General features: G+C 37.1%; 1 protein-coding gene across 1 annotated transcript in view; it reads left to right on the top strand.

The window, feature by feature from the left end:
- SRFBP1 (serum response factor binding protein 1) overlaps nt 1–17,338 on the top strand; it is a 61,996-nt gene that overhangs the window by 40,445 nt on the left and 4,213 nt on the right. Inside the window, exons 5-7 of the mRNA XM_010846284.1 lie at nt 11,441–11,522; nt 12,489–13,200; nt 14,704–14,741. Of these exons, the coding sequence (XP_010844586.1) occupies nt 11,441–11,522; nt 12,489–13,200; nt 14,704–14,741 (832 nt within the window). The remainder of the gene's footprint in view (nt 1–11,440; nt 11,523–12,488; nt 13,201–14,703; nt 14,742–17,338) is intronic.

Consider the following 17,338-nt stretch of genomic DNA (forward strand, 5'->3'; position numbering starts at 1 on the left):
TGGAAAAACCATAGCCTTGACTAGATGGACCTTTCTTGGCAAAGTAATGTCTCTGCTTTTCAATATGCTGTCTAGGTTGGTCATAACTTTTCTTCCAAGCAGTATGCATCTTTTAATTTCATGGCTGCAGTCACCATCTGCAGTGATACTGGAGCCCCAAAAAATAAAGTCTGACACTGTTTCCACTGTTTCCCCATCTATTTCCCATGAAGTGATGGGACCAGATGCCATGATCTTTGTTTTCTGAATGTTGATTTTAAAGGATAAGAGGAAGCAAATTAATATTTGCTAACATCTGCTAGTAGCTGACTTGTTAGATACTTTATATACATTAGCTTTCTCATTAAGATGATAATAATCTCATTTAACAGATGAGACAGTGGGCCCAGAAAGGTCAAAATATACCTGTGATCAATCAGTAGGAAATGTTAGATCCAAGGTTTAGACAAGCAAAGTCTCTGCCTGCAAAATGAAATTTTAGGACAAAAGGATAGAATAAGTGTCTATATGTAAAAGCATTTTGGAATCATGGGATTTTAAGAGTTTAATGAATACAGAAAAATCTCCTGTTCTCCTAAATGTGGACTCTAAGCCCTTTACTTGTCACAATTCTTCTGATTCAGCTAAGAGGACTGTTTCTTATTATATTTCTAAATGTTTTTAATAAATACAAATATGAATGTGTTGACTTCTATCTTTAGGTAAAACCTAGAATTGAAGTCGAGTTAATGTTAAAAGTACTGCTACTAGCTTTCTACCTGTACGAGTTCCTTTGGTCAGTTTGATTTTTATTTTTAACTGATGAAAGATTGCTTTACTATGATGTTTACAGCACATGGCAATCTATTCATGCTGCTTATGGCAGAAACCAACACTTCATCGTGTATATATATACACCCTCCCTCTTGAGCCTCCCTCCACTCACTCTAACCCATCCCTCTAGGTCATCACAGAGCACCAGGCTGAGCTCCCTGTATTTATAGCATTTCCCATTAACTGTTTTACACATGATAGTATGATACACATACAAGACAACAAGCGTGGACACCAGTCTGTTCTGTACTAGGTAAAAAGTATCATTTTTCTAGATTCCACGTATGTGTGTTAATATATGGTACTTGTTTTTCTCTTTCTGGCTTACTTTACTGGTATAAGAGGCTCTAGGTTCATCCACCTCACTACAACTGACTCAAATTTGTTCCCTTGTATGGCTGAGGAATGTTTCATTGTATTTATGTACCACATCTTTTTTATCCATTCATCTGTCGATGGATATCTAGCTTGGGTCCATGTCCTAGCTATTATAAATACTGTTGCAGTGAACATTGGGATACATGTGTATTTTAGAATTGTGTTTTCCTCAGGGTATATGCCCAGTAGTGGATTTGCTGGGACATATGGTAGATTTATTTATAGTTTTTTAAGGAGCGTCCATACTGTTTCCAATAATGCAGGAGAATTCCCTTTTCTCCACACCGTCTCCAGTATTGATTGTAGATTTTTTGGTGATGACCATTCTGACTGGTGTGAGGTGATGCCTCATTGTAGTTTTGATTTGCATTTCTCTAATAATAAGTGATGTTGAGCATCTTTTCATGTGTTTATTAGCCACCTCTATTGGGGGCAGGAGGAGAAGGGGATGACAGAGGATGAGATGGCTGGATGGCATCACTGACTTCGATGGACGTGAGTCTCAGTGAACTCCGGGAGTTGGTGATGGACAGGGAGGCCTGGCGTGCCGCGATTCATGGGGTCGCAAAGAGTCGGACACAACTGAGCGACTGATCTGATCTGATGTGATCTGATATTTTCTTTGTGGAGAAATGTCTGTTTAGGTCTTCTGCCCATTTTTGATTGGGCTGTTAGTTTTTCTGATGTTGAGCTGTATGAGCTGCTTATATATTTTGGAGACTAATCCTTTGTCAGTTGCTTCATTTGCAGTTTTTTTCTCCCATTTTGAGAGTTGTCTTTTCATCTTGTTTATGGCTTTCTTTGCTATGCAAAAGCTTTATTTTTTACTTTTATTTAAGTTTTATTAGGTCCCATTTGTTTATTTTTGTTTTTATTTCCATTAATCAGGGAGGTGGGTCAGAGAGAATATTGCTGTGATTTATGTCAGAGAGTACTGCCTGTGTTTTCCTCTAAGAGCGTTATAGTTTCTAGTCTTAACATTTAAGTCTTTAATCCATTTTGAGTTTATTTTTGTGTGTGTTGTTAGGAAATGTTCTAATTTTATTCTTTTACATGTAGCTAACCAGTTTTCCCAGCACCACTCATTGAAGAGGTTTTCTTTTTCCATTGTATATTTTTGCTTCCTTTGTCAAAAATAAGGTGCCCATGTATACATGAGTTTATCCCTGGGATTTCTGTCTTATTTCATTGGTGTATATTTCTGGTTTTGTGCCAGTACCATACTGTCTTGGATGACTGTAGCTTTGTAGTTTAGTCTGAAGTCAGGGAAGTTGATACCTCCAGCTTGGTTTTCTTTCTCATGATTGCTTTGGCTGTTTGTCGTCTTTTGTGTTTCCATATAAATGGTGAAATGTTTAGTTCTAGTTCTGTGGAAAATGTCATTGATAATTTGATAGGAATTGCATTGATTTGTAGATTGCTTTGGGTAGTACAGTCATTTTGACAGTATTGATTCTTCCAATCCAAGAATATGGTCGAGTTCTCCATCTGTGTCGTCATTGGTTTCCTTTATCAGTGTCTTATTCTGCATGCAGGTCTTTTGTCTCTTTAGGTAGGTTTATTCCTAGGTATTTTATTCTTTTTGTTGCAATGGTGAATGAGATTGTTTCCTTAATTTCTCTTTCTGATTTTTCATTGTTAGTGTACAGAAATGCAAGGGATTTCTGTGTATTGATTTTATATGCTATGACTTTACTAAATTCATTGATTAGCTCTAGTAGTTGTTTTGTGGTATTTTTAGGGTTTTCTATGTGTAGTATCATGTCATCTGCAAACAGTGAGAGTTTTACTTGTTTTCCAACCTGGATTCCTTTATTTCTTTTTCTCCTTTAATTGCTGTGGCTAGTGACAACCCACTCATGTACTCTTGCCTGGAAAATCCCATGGACAGAGGAGCCTGGTAGGCTGCAGTCCATGGGGTCGCTAAGAGTCTGATATGACTGAGCGTCTTCACTTTTCACTTTTCACTTTCATGCATTGGAGAAGGAAATGGCAATCCACTCCAGTGTTCTTGCCTGGAGAATCCCAGGGACAGGGGAGCCTTGTGGGCTGCCGTCTATGGGGTCGCATAGAGTCAGACACGACTGAAGCGACTTAGCAGCAGCAGCAGGACTTCCAAAACTATACTGAATAATAGTGGTAAGTGTTCCTGATCTTAGAGGAAAAGCTTTTAGTTTTTCACTGTTGAGAGTAATGTTTGCTGTGGGTTTCTTGTGTATGGCCTTTATTATGTTGAGGTAAAAAGTTCCTCTTGCAAATTTTCTGGAGAGGTTTTTTTTAATTATTATTATTATTATAAATGGGTGCTGAATTTTGTCAGAAGCTTTCTCTGCATCTATTGAGATGATCATATGGTTTTTATTTTTCAGTTTGTTAATATGGTGTATCACTTTGATTTACTTGCATATATTGAAGAATCCTTGCATCCCTTGGGTAAACCCCACTTGATAATGGTGTTTGTTCCTTTCAATGTGTTGTTGGATTCTGTCTGCCAGAACTTTGCTGAGGATTTTTGCATCTATGTTCATCAGTGATATCGGCCTGTAGTTTTCCTTTTCTGTGATATCGTTGTCTGGTTTTGATATCAGGATGGTGATGGCCTCATAGACTGAGTTTGGGAGTTTTCCTCCTTCTGCAATTTTTTAGAACAGTTTGAGCAGAGATAGGTGTTAGTTCTTCTCTAAGGCAACAACATTTCAAAGGAATGAACATTGCATGTAAGAGAGCTGTTCCACTTTTAGACTCTTGTTTATATTTACATGTACATTCTCAAAATTCTTTTCAAAATTGAGCGCCAAATGCTTTGTGTTCACAGAAATACCCATATGCCAAAATAAAATTTTTCCATTCCAAGATGAGGTGTTTTCCCTTTTTGATTTAATTTATTAGAAATGGAAGAAACTGGAGGTGTGTGAAAACCACAGTTTCCTGAGAATGCTCCAAGGCAAACACTGTGTCAACTTCAAATAAGGAAAATTGTGGTTTCCTGCATATCTCCCAATATTGTGATGACTGTTTCTTGCAGGTGTGGAAGAGAGATTAACAAATCTCTATTTGTTAATAGAGATTGTTTAGGCTTTTAAGCTTCAAAATATTTTTATTTAAATTTAAGATGTTTGACTATATTTTAATTCTTCTATAAACCTCCACAACATTTTCAGTCTCTCCTGTGAAGTTTATCACGTTCTGCTTTGGATTAGTTATTTGTGCATTTGTTTTAAACTTTTAAATTAGTGAAAGATTCTGAGCCTCAAGAGATGATATTTGTATCCTTATGTGTAAGATTTCACCTTCACATAATAAAGCATACTTACGTATCAGTCATTCAGTTGAGTCACATCTGACTCTTTGAGACCCCATGGACTGCAGCACCCCAGGCCTCCCTGTCCATCAGCAACACCCAGAGCTTGCTCAAACTCATGTCCATCAAGTTGGTGATGCCATCCAACCATCTCATCCTCTGTCATCCCCTTCTCCTCCTGCCTTCAGTCTTTCTCAGCATCAGGTGGCCTAAGTATTGGAGTTTCAGCTTCAACATCAGACCTTCCAATGAATATTCAGGACTGATTTCCTTTAGGATGGGCTGGTTGGTTCTCTTTACAGTCCATGGGACGCTCGAGTCTTCGCCAACACCATAGTGCAAAAGCATCAATTCTTTGGTGCTTAGTTTTCTCTATAGTCCAACTCTCACATCCATGATGACTGGAAAAACCATAGCTTTGATTAGATGGACTTTTGTTGGCAAAGTAATGTCTCTGCTTTTTAATATGCTGTCTAGGTTGGTCATAGCTTTTCTTTCAAGGAGCAAGATTCTTTTAATTTCATGGCTGCGGTCACCATCTGCAGTGATTGGGGAGCCCAAGAAAATAAAGTCTGTCACAATTTTCATTGTTTCTCCATCTATTTGCTGTGAAGTGATGGGACCGGATGGCCTGATCTTACTTTTTTGAATATTGAGTTTTAAGCCAGCTTTTTCACTCTCCTCTTTCACTTTCATCAAGAGGCTCTTTAGTTCCTCTTCACTTTCTGCCTTAAGTGTGGTGTCATCTGTATATCAGAGGTTATTCATATTTCTCCAAGCAATCTTGATTCTAGTTTGTGCTTTATCTGGCCTGGCATTTTGCATGATGTACTCTGCATATAAGTTAAATAAGCAGGGTGACAATTTACAGCCTTGTCATACTCCTTTCCCAGTTTGGAACCAGTCTGTTATTCCATCTTCAGTTCTAACTGTTGCTTCTTAACCTGCATACAGATTTCTCAGGAGGCAGGGGTAAGGTAATCTGGTATTCCCATCTCTTGAAGAATTTTCCAGAGTTTGTTGTGGTCTATACAGTCAAAGGCTTTAGCATAGTCAACAAAGCAGATGTTTTTCTGGAATTCTCTTGCTTTTTCGATGATCCAGTGGATGTTGGCAATTTCATCTCTGGTTCCTCTGCCTTTTCTAAATTGAGCTTGAACATCTGGAATTCACGGTTCACATACAGTTGAAGCCTGGCTTGGAGAATTTTGAGCATTACTTTGTTCTAGTGTACGTGTTTTGTTAGCTGTATCTATTTATATATAGATATCTGTAAATATAAAGAGGGAGAAACTTAAGTGAGGAAGGAAAAGGGATGGGAAAGAAGTAAGGAAGTTAGATAAAGAATTGGAAGTCCCTTATTTCAGGGACTGTTGTACTTACTCTTGTGAGTTCCTACACTTAACCTCAGTGCCTTAAGGAAAATGTAGACATCTCTTATTGCAGCACAGACCCCAAACACTGCCAAAGGTATGAACTTAGCCCACTTGATTAATAAGCCTCTTTTTGTTTTTACGTTTATATTTAATTTCTTTACAAAAAGATTTGAGGGTGTCTTGGAATTGGGTCACAAAATGACCCAATTTGAAATAGTTGAGAGAAAAGCTTGTTGAGAATACTAGATTGAATTTAGAAACCTGACTTTGAGTTCTCACTTGTTCCTAACTGGCTAAGTGGTCTTGAAATCAAGTCAATACTGTTAATTTAATTGTTGATAAAATCTGTGATCTCTATTCTGTTTACTTCTTTAATCTCTTGTTAAAATTTGAACTTAAAAAATTAAATAAATGCTTTCTAATTGCTTTCTTAAGAATAAAGTTAAGGAAAAGTTTAAAGTGTTAAATTTGACAATTTTTTACTTAGAGAATTTTATGAATTTATTTAAATGTTTGCTCTAATATATAAAATTTGATATTTTTAACTAAGACTTTATCCAAATCAAACATTTTAAGAACTGCTGGCATACATTGAGGATATTGGGTGTTCAATTTCAGACCACCTCAGTAAAGCAAATAACCACAATAAAAGAGTACACAAATTTTTGGTTTCCCAGTGCATGTAAAAGTCATGTTTGTACTACTGTAGACGATGAAGTGTATAATAGCATTATGTCTAAAAAATGTACATACCTTTATTTAAAAATACTTCATTGCCGAAAAGTACTAGCCATCATCTGAGTCTTCAGCAAGTTGTATTCTTTTTGCTGGTGGAGGGTCTTACCTTGAAATTTATGACTGCTGACTGATCAGGGTGGTGGTTGCTGAATTTTGGTACTTTAATAATGTTCTCCCTTCATTTTTTTTTTCTGAAAGAGTTTGAAAGGATTGGCATTAGAGAAACCATTGATTAGAGAAACCATTAGAGAAACTCATTCGTCTCCTTATGTTTTTTTAAGCAGAATTGTATTCCTACCAATGGAGTACTGTTTCTCCTAGCTACTGTTAAGGACATGGACACTGCCTTATAGTACTGGACAGTGCCTCAACAAGCCAGCTTCCTCTGTCCATGAAATTCTCCAGGCAAGAATACTGGAGTGGGTTGCCATGCCCTTCTCCAGGCAATCTTCCTGACCCAGGGAGCGAACCTGGCTCTCCCACATTGCATTCTTTACCATCTGAGCCACCAGCGCTTGTCATCACACACTAGCTGTTTGCTAGGAAGCACAAAGAATGAGAATTCATTATATATCTTTATTTTAAAGTAATTACTCATCAACAGTGTACTTTCAGAAGAATAATAAAAATTTTATTTGCTGATATCATTGTTTTCTTTAAAAACACAAATTGCATATAATCACAAAACCTAAAGCTGTGATATAGGTAATTCTACTTATTGTTATGTAATCATACCTGATTAGTAACTACTTAGTTTTATAGACCCGTGTAACTTGTCGACTCGAGCCTTAATGTTTTTGTTTGAATTCACCGTTTACATGTGGGTGCATAAGCAATATACTGTATAACTCCAATTGTGACAACTAGTGTGAATGCCAACCCTAGGATTATGGAATACAATGACTCTTTTTTACTCAATCTCACTTCTTAATAACCTGGTATTCTTCCCAAATAAGTCCACCGCAAAGGTTGCAGCGTAAAAATACAGTTAAACAATATGTAACAAATAAGAATAACTCTTCATTTATTAGAAGTCATATGTAATTATACAATTTTAAATCATATTCTAGGGCTCTTTTTTAATTTAAATAAAATTTACTGAAATTGGATCACTAAGTTAGATTACTCTGAGATATTTTCCAGAGAACAGAAGTAGCATTGCTAAGTAAATTCAAAGTAAAGTGATTTTTATCAAGGTGGTGTTACTTAGTGTCTACACTCGATATGCATGTACTACCACTGTTCTTTTAAACTTTTTCTGACTAACTGGAAAGATGCAGCTAGCTCTGGAAAGAAAAACGCCCAGGTCGTTAAAACTCTTTGCAAGTTGTCAAAACAGAGATTTGGAAACAGTAATAAATATAGCTTTGAACAATTATACATGAATACATTAGTCAAAATCTATTTTGGATTCCCAGAACTTCTTATCTAAAACATGTGAAATTAACTCACATGATAAAAATAGTTACTTTCTAGTTTTTCTGCTTTACAGATACAGTTGTTCATATATCATCAGGAATTTTCTTTTAAGTGAATTGAATTTTTAGTAGCTACCCAGGGAAAATGTAATTTGCACCCCACTCCAGTACTCCTGCCTGGAAAATCCCATGGACGGAGGAGCCTGGTAGGCTGCAGTCCATAGGGTCACTAAGAGTTGGACACGACTGAGCGACTTCACTTTCACTTTGCACTTTCATGCATTGGAGAAGGAAATGGCAACCCACTCCAATGTTCTTGGCTGGAGAATCCCAGGGACGGGGGAGCCTGGTGGCCTGCCATCTATGGGGTCAAACAGAGTCGGACACGACTGAAGCAGCTTAGCAGCAGCAGCAGCAGTCCTGAGGATTAAGAATAGTGCCTCTGCATTGAACACCAAATTGTTTCTACTAAGCCAGAATATCTTAGTATATCACAGTTCAGGAAGCACATTTACTGCATTTAGGGCTATAACCCATTGCCTCAATTTGGCAGCAAAACTGTCAGGGCAGTGTTTTTGTTTTAAATTCAAGTTTTAGACATCATGAGCTCGCTTTAAAAAAAAATGTTTTTTCTGTTTTCATCAGTTTTTGGTTGATCCCCGCTGAAGATTCTTCTTGCATGTAATATAGAGCGACATTAACTCTTTCCATAAAGGACCATATTGTAAATATTTTAGGCTTTCTAGGCCTTACAGTCTTTGTCACAACTACTGAACAATACAACGGTGACATAGTGCAGCCATAGATGAATGAATTTGGTTTTATGTTCCAATAAAACTTTATTTTTAAAAGCAGATAGCAGGTGAGAAACTGGCACATGAGTTAGTTTGCCAGCCACTGATTTTGAAAATCAAATACTTCTACAAGATTTGTGTGTGTGTGTGTGTGTGAGAGAGAGAGAGAGAGAGAGAAATGACAGTTCTCTATTGGTCATCCCCCACCTTCAGTTACAGTTGATTCTTATGGAGTTTACCCCCACATCAATATGTTTATATTAATACATTTTAAGCACTAGCTATTGACTTCCTGCTGTGGTTTACAAGGATTTAGATCTCTTTCCTCCTTCAGCCTCTGTGTCCTATATGTACCCTCTTTATCTCTTCTGTCTTCCTAATATGCTTGGGTCAGATTTAGATGAGGTGAACATTTAGTGATTATGTTACTTTGGCTATGAGTCATTTAGTGAATGTTTATTACTTTTGTTTTTCTGTATAATATTTCTACTTATAGTTTATAATTATTATGCTTATTTTGTTGATTGTGTACTCTATGTAAAACCAAATTCCTCATTGGTTTTTGAAATCTCTTCTCAAGATATTTAATAACACTAGGTATTCTAAATATAAATCTAAATCCCCTGTCACCATCCTGGGCATTTCTTTGGCCTGAATTTCCTATTTCTCATATCCATGCCTTCCTCACTCTTTTTGTTTCCTTCCTCATTTTAGTGGAGCCAGTAGCTTCTTCCAGCTTGGCTTGTGGGAGGCTACCTCCAACCTTTACTTCAGTGTTATTCTCTTGCTGTCTACTGTGTCTCTGTATCCACGTGTCTTCCTTATAGGGACACCAGTCATAATAGATTTAAGCCCCATCCTAAACCAGTATGCTGTCCTCTTAATTATATCTGCAATGCCCTTGTTCCTATTTCCAACTAGGATCACGTTTGCAGTTTCTTGTTAGGTATCAAACTTGAGGATAATACCATTTGACCCAAGATAAAAACCGTAATTAGGCAGCAAGTGATCCTAGCACAGGATTTGCATCAGGTCTAAAGTTGTTTTCTGAGTGATTTTTACCTAGATAAATTCTCCATACAGAATAGATTTCAAGCTACTATCTTGCTTTCGCTTAGGTACTCATCTGTGTTTATGACTGGGAGGAAAAATAGCCTTATTGGGCTATTAACAATAGGGTAAATATAAAGATGTTTAAAGCTGATAGCTCTGCTCTCACACACTAGTGAAATTTTTACATGCTTCAGGGAGTGTTTATTGAATACCAACTATTATCAGTTATTGTTTTAGGCACTAGGTCTACAGGAATGTGTAAGACAGAGTCCCTGCCTCTTGTGATGTGAAGTAAATGGTGATGAAAAGTGTTGTGTTGATTCAGATAACATTTGAGCAGAGACCTGAATACAATGAAATGATCAGCCAAGTAGAGAAGAACTTGCAAAGGATAGCTTAAGCATCAGAAGGCAGTAAAGCTTTCAAAAGAACCCATAAGGAAGTAGCATGATCTGGTTACATTTAAACTTCACTGTAACTGCTATATGGAAAACAGTCTGTGGAAGAACAAAAGCCAATGGAGAATGACTAGTTATGGGCTTATTGCTTTGGTCCAGGTGAGAGGTGTTGGTGATTTGGTCAAAGGAAGTAAGTAGAAATGGTGATTAGTGACTGGTTCTGGATAGATTTTGCAGATGAAATCACAGGATTTGCTGAAGGATTTATTGTGAGCTGTGAAAAAAGGAGAAACGTAATGGAAGAATCATGAGTTTTAACCCTTAACCAACAGAAAAATTAAACTTATATCTAATAAGATGGGAAAAGGTTTAAAGTTTCAGGAGAAAATCACAGAATTTTCTTTTAACATGTCAAGTAGGTAGTTGGATATATGAGTCTGGAGATCAAGTTAGAGCTTGAGGTAGAAATTTGGAAGTTTCAACCACAGATAATATTTATTTAAAGTAGTCTGAACTATGAATTTTCTCAATGAATAAATACTATGTATGTGTGTGTCTGTATGTTTGTGTATGTGTGTACACATACACACACACACACATATCATTATATGTATATAATCCCATTCGGTCATCATCAAACATCTACAAAGTGTTGGCTATAAGCCAGGCACTGGTGAAAAGTTCTGAGAATGAAATAGTGGTATTAGTCATTTAACATAAAAATATATAGTATTTGGTAACTTTAGGTCTCTAGTAAATGGAACTTCAGGCGTTATATTAGTCATGGATTATCACCCAGCTTAGTACTAATATGTTACTTGATTCGTTCATGTTATTTTAGTATTCTATACTAGATTTTTAAACTCTTTGACTGCAGGATCTATATTACATTTTTTAAAATATCACACATGATGCCTACCACAATTCTGGAACAATATTAATTACTCAAAGAATATTTGTTAATTGATTACATAATTATAACTGTCAAGAACAGTAGTATTTTTTTCAGCATGTTATCTTTAGAATGCATTATATAGGTGAGTTACCTAGTTAGAATATTAACAAATTTCTGTTCCCTAACTCTTAACTTTTAAAAATTACGAGTTGCATTTTATTCACTTCTTAGTAGTGTTAGTTTTTATTCCCATGTGTTTATTATTTCAATTTGCAGCCTGATTCGACTGCTGCTGAAAGAGCAATTGCTAGACTAGCAGTGCACCCTCTTCTGAAGAAAAAAATAGATGTGCTGAAAGGTATGAATTAAATGACTTAAGCCATTTTCAGTAAATAATTTGAATAAATGGCCATTCATTTATTTACTTTCATGATTTTTTTTTAACTTTTGAGGATCTTTTACATTATAAATGTCTTTTCAAATGCTTCCAAATGTAGGAAACAACCTGAAAATTTTTTTATATCTAAAAAATTGTGTTTTTTCTAAATTTTATAAATTCTTAAAATAGATAATACTCATGGTAATATTAAATACAACTGACTTTCTAAATATTTTGCTGTGCTTAGTCACTCAGTTGTGTCCAACTCTCCAACCCCATGGACTGTAGCCTGCCAGGTTCCTCTGTCCATGGAGATTCTCAAGGCAAGAATCCTGAAGTGGGTTGCTATGCCCTCCTCTAGAGGATCTTTCCAACCCAGGGATTGAACCCATGTCTCCCACATTGCAGGCAGATTTTTTTACCAACTGAGCCACCAAGCCCTTTCTAAATATTGATGTAATTCACATTATTACTTACCTTGCCATTCAGTCACATAATTTTTATTTATGTTTGTATATTATAAAATACAATGAAAGAACTAAATGCTTCTGACACAGATTAGAAGATAATTATTTTTATGCCTGAAAGCACAATTTATAGTACCCTGAAATTGTATTAATACATTATTGCTATAGAAATTAAAGTTGCAAAATTTTATTCATTTATATTCAGTGAAGTTTTTACTGTTTTTAACATCATATATGGAAGAATAAATTTAATTTTAGAGATTTAAAATGGATATCTCTGAGCATTTCATAAGTGTTCTGGTTTTCTAAAAGTTAATAGAGTTCTTTGTGAATTTGCACCTATTATATATATGTAATTTAAATTCCAATCATTCTGTTAAGTATTTCCAAATAATTTAAGAAATATGGTACTAAAACAGTGATGTTTTTTATTATTTGTTTCAGTGCTGAAACAAGTCATGTGCTGTTTCTCTTGCAGCTGCTGTCAAATCCTTTAAAGATGCAAGACAAAATGTTGTTGAAGTTAAGTCATCAAACAGTGCTTCAGAAGAAAATCATTCCAAGGACACTTTGTGTTCAAATGATGATGCCAGCAAGTTACAGCATGAAGGAACTATTATCCGTGAACAAAAAGAGAAGGAAGCCAAAATATTGGCAAAGAAACCGATAAATAATTCAAAAGAAAAAATAGCCAAGATGGATCATGGACCCAAAGCAATGGATGTCCCAAATTCTCTATCAAAGCCTTCCGGAAAAGATTCTCCAGCTTCCTCAGCATCCCAGAAGACACCTTCTGACCCCAAAATGAAAGCATTAAGTAAAACCAAAAAAATGAAAGAGTCCAGTAGCTCACTTGATGTTGACAGTGATGGAGAAGAATTATATGAAGAAGAGAAGGAATATTTTGATGATAGCACAGAAGAAAGGTTTTACAAACAGTCTTCCATGTCTGAGGATAGTGATAGTGGTGATGACTTCTTCATTGGGAAAGTCAAACGGGCACGAAAGAAGGAAAGTAGTTGTCGTTTTTCAGATAAGGAACAAAACCCCCCCAAAAAATTGTTGCTTGAAGAAGGTATACTTGAAACCCATCAAAATTTACAAAATGATAAAAACAAGCCACGTACAGAGGCAAGGAGGTTTGAATCAGTGTTTTTCCAGTCTTTATCTGGATCTAAGAGCCTTGAAAGGTAAGAATATTTTTTCATTCTGAAATAATTATTAATTCTTAATTTGTGAAAGGTATGAAATAGCTATACACCCTGACATTGACATGGCTATCTCTCATATATAATTCTAGTTTGTACAGAATTTGTCTTTAGACTTGGCCGTCTCCAACTTTATATTGGAGTAATATATTCAAATATACGTATGATAAAGCCAAATTCTTCCAGCCTCATCAGAAAATGAGATAGATAAATAATTTATCTAATTTAATATCTAGCTAATTTAAGTTTATACCTTCACTTATTGAAGTTTTGAAACTTTTGAGTTAACTTTTGGTGAAAACTTTTGAAAATGTCTCATGTATTTCACTTTCTAAACAGAACTTTCTGAAAAGACTGTGGTGAATTTTTGTTTTGTTTTGTTTTTTCTCTTGTTGACCTAGAGCATTATTGTAAAACAATTGTTTTATACATTTTCCTGTTTCAGTATATAAGGCTGCTTGCTTGCCCTAACACCAAGTATCTCCAGACTGCTTTCTATTTGGTGGTGCTTATACTAGGTGGTCATCCTTATCCCTTCTGTAATCACTGCTTTTTTCAGCTGTTTTGTTGTAAATCAATAGGTTTAATTTCATTTGTAATTCTAATGTTAGGCGGTATATTTACATTTTAGAATAAAAATCATGGTTAGCTATCTTCTTCAGTAAACTTTTTCTATAATAAATAGGTTAGGCATAATTTTTAATAAAACAAAAAAAGTGATGTTGAAATTTTCCCAGAAAGTAAGAGTATGGAAAAGACACATAAACCATCTTTGAAGCCTTGAAAATTATTAAATTAGTCCTTGTAGCTCCCAACTCTGCCTTCAAAAGATTTATTTTTTTTCCTCACTTGAAAATTACACACCACTATCCCTTTCTTTCCCCCAATATTGTTAACTTACTTTTTGTTACATGTGATTCATTGTTCCAGTAAGAAAATTTTTGAAATTCTTTGTCTAGATAGTTCTCAAGCATCCAAGGTAACCAAGACAGGATATTTTATAGCCAAAAGTCACGATAAGGATGTTGAGAGAAAGATTCCTACATACTTCTGTAGTGATACTGTGCTCAGTCGCTCAGTCACGTCTGACTCTGTGACCCTATGGACTGTAGCCCATCGGCATCCCCTGTCCATGGGATTCTCCAGGCAAGAATACTAAACGGGGCTGCTAATCCCTACTCCAGAGGATCTTCCAACCCAAGGATCAAACGCATTTCTCTTGCATCTCCTGCATTGGCAGGTGGATTCTTCACCACCTTTACTAGTGCCATCTAGGAAGCCCATAGTGATATTGGGATCTAACAAACCTTTGATGTAGCTAAAACATGGGGTTTTCATAATTTTTAAATTGTTTCTAGTGGGGGAGGTAAAGGAGCACGATAGTTTTTAAAGTGAGTTTTATCAACATTCTTATTATGTTGTCTTCTTAAAGTCAGAAGATTTGTTTCAATATTAAATATCCTAATGGTGTTTTTCTTCTTTTAGAAATCACAGAGAACAGGTTCCAAGAAGCAAAACCATGGGTATGTACTAATAACTACCTGACTTCCACATACAGTTGAGCAGTTCCTTTCCAAAGAGGAAAGAAGAAAAACTCTGGTTGCTTACTTGTTATTTAGTCATGAAGTCGTGTCTGAGACTTTTGTGTTTGAGTCTTTTGTGACCCCGTGGACTGTAGCCTGCCAGGCTCCTCTGTCCATGGGATTTCCCAGGCAAGAATACTGGAGTGGGTTGCCGTTTCCTTCTCCAGGGGGTCTTCCCGAGCCAGGGACTGAACCTGTGTCTCCTGATTTGCCGGGGACCAGCCCCGGCTGATCCAGGGAATTCGAAGCGGGGACGGCGTCGGCGAGGATCAGGAAACAATTGCTTAATTAAATGTTAATTAAGGATATAAAGAGTAATAGAATGAGGATAGCTCAGTGAAGAAATTCAGTGAAGAAAAGAGGCTGAATAAAATTCCAAAGCAGGGAATTTACGTCACCTACGAAGGCCGCAGGCGTCCTCCCGTTCTCCCGAAGGAGAGGAGACACTAAGGCCTCCCCGGTCAGATCTTAGAAGCCCAGGCAAAATTAGTAGGCCTGATGAGCTTCCCTGCCTCAGAGGAAAAGTTCAGCTAGAAGGTGAAAGAAAGAACGACATGGGGACACCAAATTCCGGTGAACAAGGCCCGTACTTTATTTTCCAAAGTAGTTTTTATACCTTAAGTTATGCATAGAGGATAATGGGGGAAGGGGTAGAGTCAGGCAGCAAGCCAGGCTTTCTTCCTGCAAACTTATCATATGCAAAAGCTTAGGTGATTTGCATCATCTTCTGGCCCGGAGGCCTGTTAACATTTTAAGACCTTTTCTTCAGAAAACTTATTTTTCTCTAAAGGTGATTGGTCAGGAGCCACCCTCCAAAAGCATTAGATAAAGTTGCATTCCTACAGAGCAAAGGTGTGGTGGGCTATAACAAGAAAAAGAATTAACTCAAGGGTCCCAGGTTACAAACATTAAAGCTACTACTTACACCAATTATATTAATCAATACACTGCCAGGGACACAGCAGGTAAGGGATATGGAAACTTAGCAGCAAACATTGGCCCAACAAGTGAAAATCCCTTCACCAATACAATTTCTAATCAATCTTTTAACTACTCAAAAGAATCTGTGTTTAGACAGTTTAGAACATCTGCCTCTCACAGTTGGGAGGCTCTGAACAATCACATGTGGCCGGAAAAACCTATTCAGGCAGGCTAGAGGATTTCCAAAGGAGTTTGTAAGTTAAACACTGTCACACCCAGGAATTATTAACTGGAGCTGTAAGCTAACTCTTTTTTCAGAGAGGTAGTGGGGGACAGCCCCCTGTAAAGTCAGAGGTGTAGGTGAAAGCACAAAGCAGAAAGTAGGCAGACTCTGGTTTTGGGGGTAGATTGCTCGAGAATTTCCAGGGAGACTCCTGAGGCTTGATCCCGCCTTTGCGTATGCCAAGCCTCCTTCCTCATGACCTTTGCCATGGGCGGAGCTCGCTCCCCACACTGATTCTTAACCACTGAGCCACCAGAGAAGCCTGGTTGCTTAGTAGTCTGAATAAATTCTGTGCCCACAGAAATGAAAATAGAGCATCTTGTAATTATCAGTATAGTTTTTTGTTTTTTTATATTAGGTGGTTTTTTTAACTCTCTATGTTCTGCCAGTAGGAAAGATACAGACAGAACTTATCAGTAATATTGAGTCTGTTTGATTTCAGTTCAGTTCAGTCACTCAGTCAAGTCTGACTCTTTGCGGGCCCATGGACTGCAGCACCCCAGGCCTCCCTGTCCATCAGCAACTTCCCGGAGTTTACTCAAACTCATGTCCATTGAGTTGGTGATGCCATCCAATCATCTCATCCTCTGTCATCCCCTTCTCCCGCCTTCAATCTTTCCCAGCATCAGGGTCTTTTCTAATGAGTCAGTTCTTTGCATCAGGTAGCCAAAGTATTGGAGTTTCACCTTCAGCAACAGTCTTTCCAATAAATATTCAAGACTGATTTCTTTTAAGATGGACTGGATCTCCTTACAGTCCAAGGGACTCTCAAGAGTCTTTGCCAACACCACAGTTGAAAAGCGTCAATTCTTCAGCACTCAGCTTTCTTTATAGTCCAACTCTAACAACCATACATGATGACTGGAAGAACCATCGCTTTGAATAGATGGACCTTTATTGGCAAAGTAATGTCTCTGCTTTTTAATACGCTGTCTAGGTTGGTCATAGCTTTTCTTCCAAGGAGCAAGTGAAGTAAAGTGAAGTCACTCAGTCATGTCCGACTCTTTGCGACCCCATGGACTGTAGCCCACCAGGCTTCTCCACCCATGGGATTATCCAGGCAAGAGTACTGGAGTGGGTTGCCATTTCCTTGGGGATCTTCCTGACCCAGGAATCGAACCCAGGTCTCCTGCATTGTAGGCAGACGCTTTTGCAAGCGTCTTTTAATTTCATGGCTGCAGTCACCATCTGCAGTGATTTTGGAACCCCCAAAATAAACTCTCTTGCTGTTTCCATTGTTTCCCCATCTATTTGCCATGAAGTGATGGGACCAGATGCCATGATCTTCGTTTTCTGAATGTTGAGCTTTAAGCCAACTTTTTCACTCTTCTGT

The sequence above is a fragment of the Bison bison genome, unplaced genomic scaffold, assembly GCF_000754665.1.
Source record: "Bison bison bison isolate TAMUID 2011002044 unplaced genomic scaffold, Bison_UMD1.0 scf7180017864235, whole genome shotgun sequence".
In the NCBI taxonomy this organism is placed as follows: domain Eukaryota; kingdom Metazoa; phylum Chordata; class Mammalia; order Artiodactyla; family Bovidae; genus Bison; species Bison bison.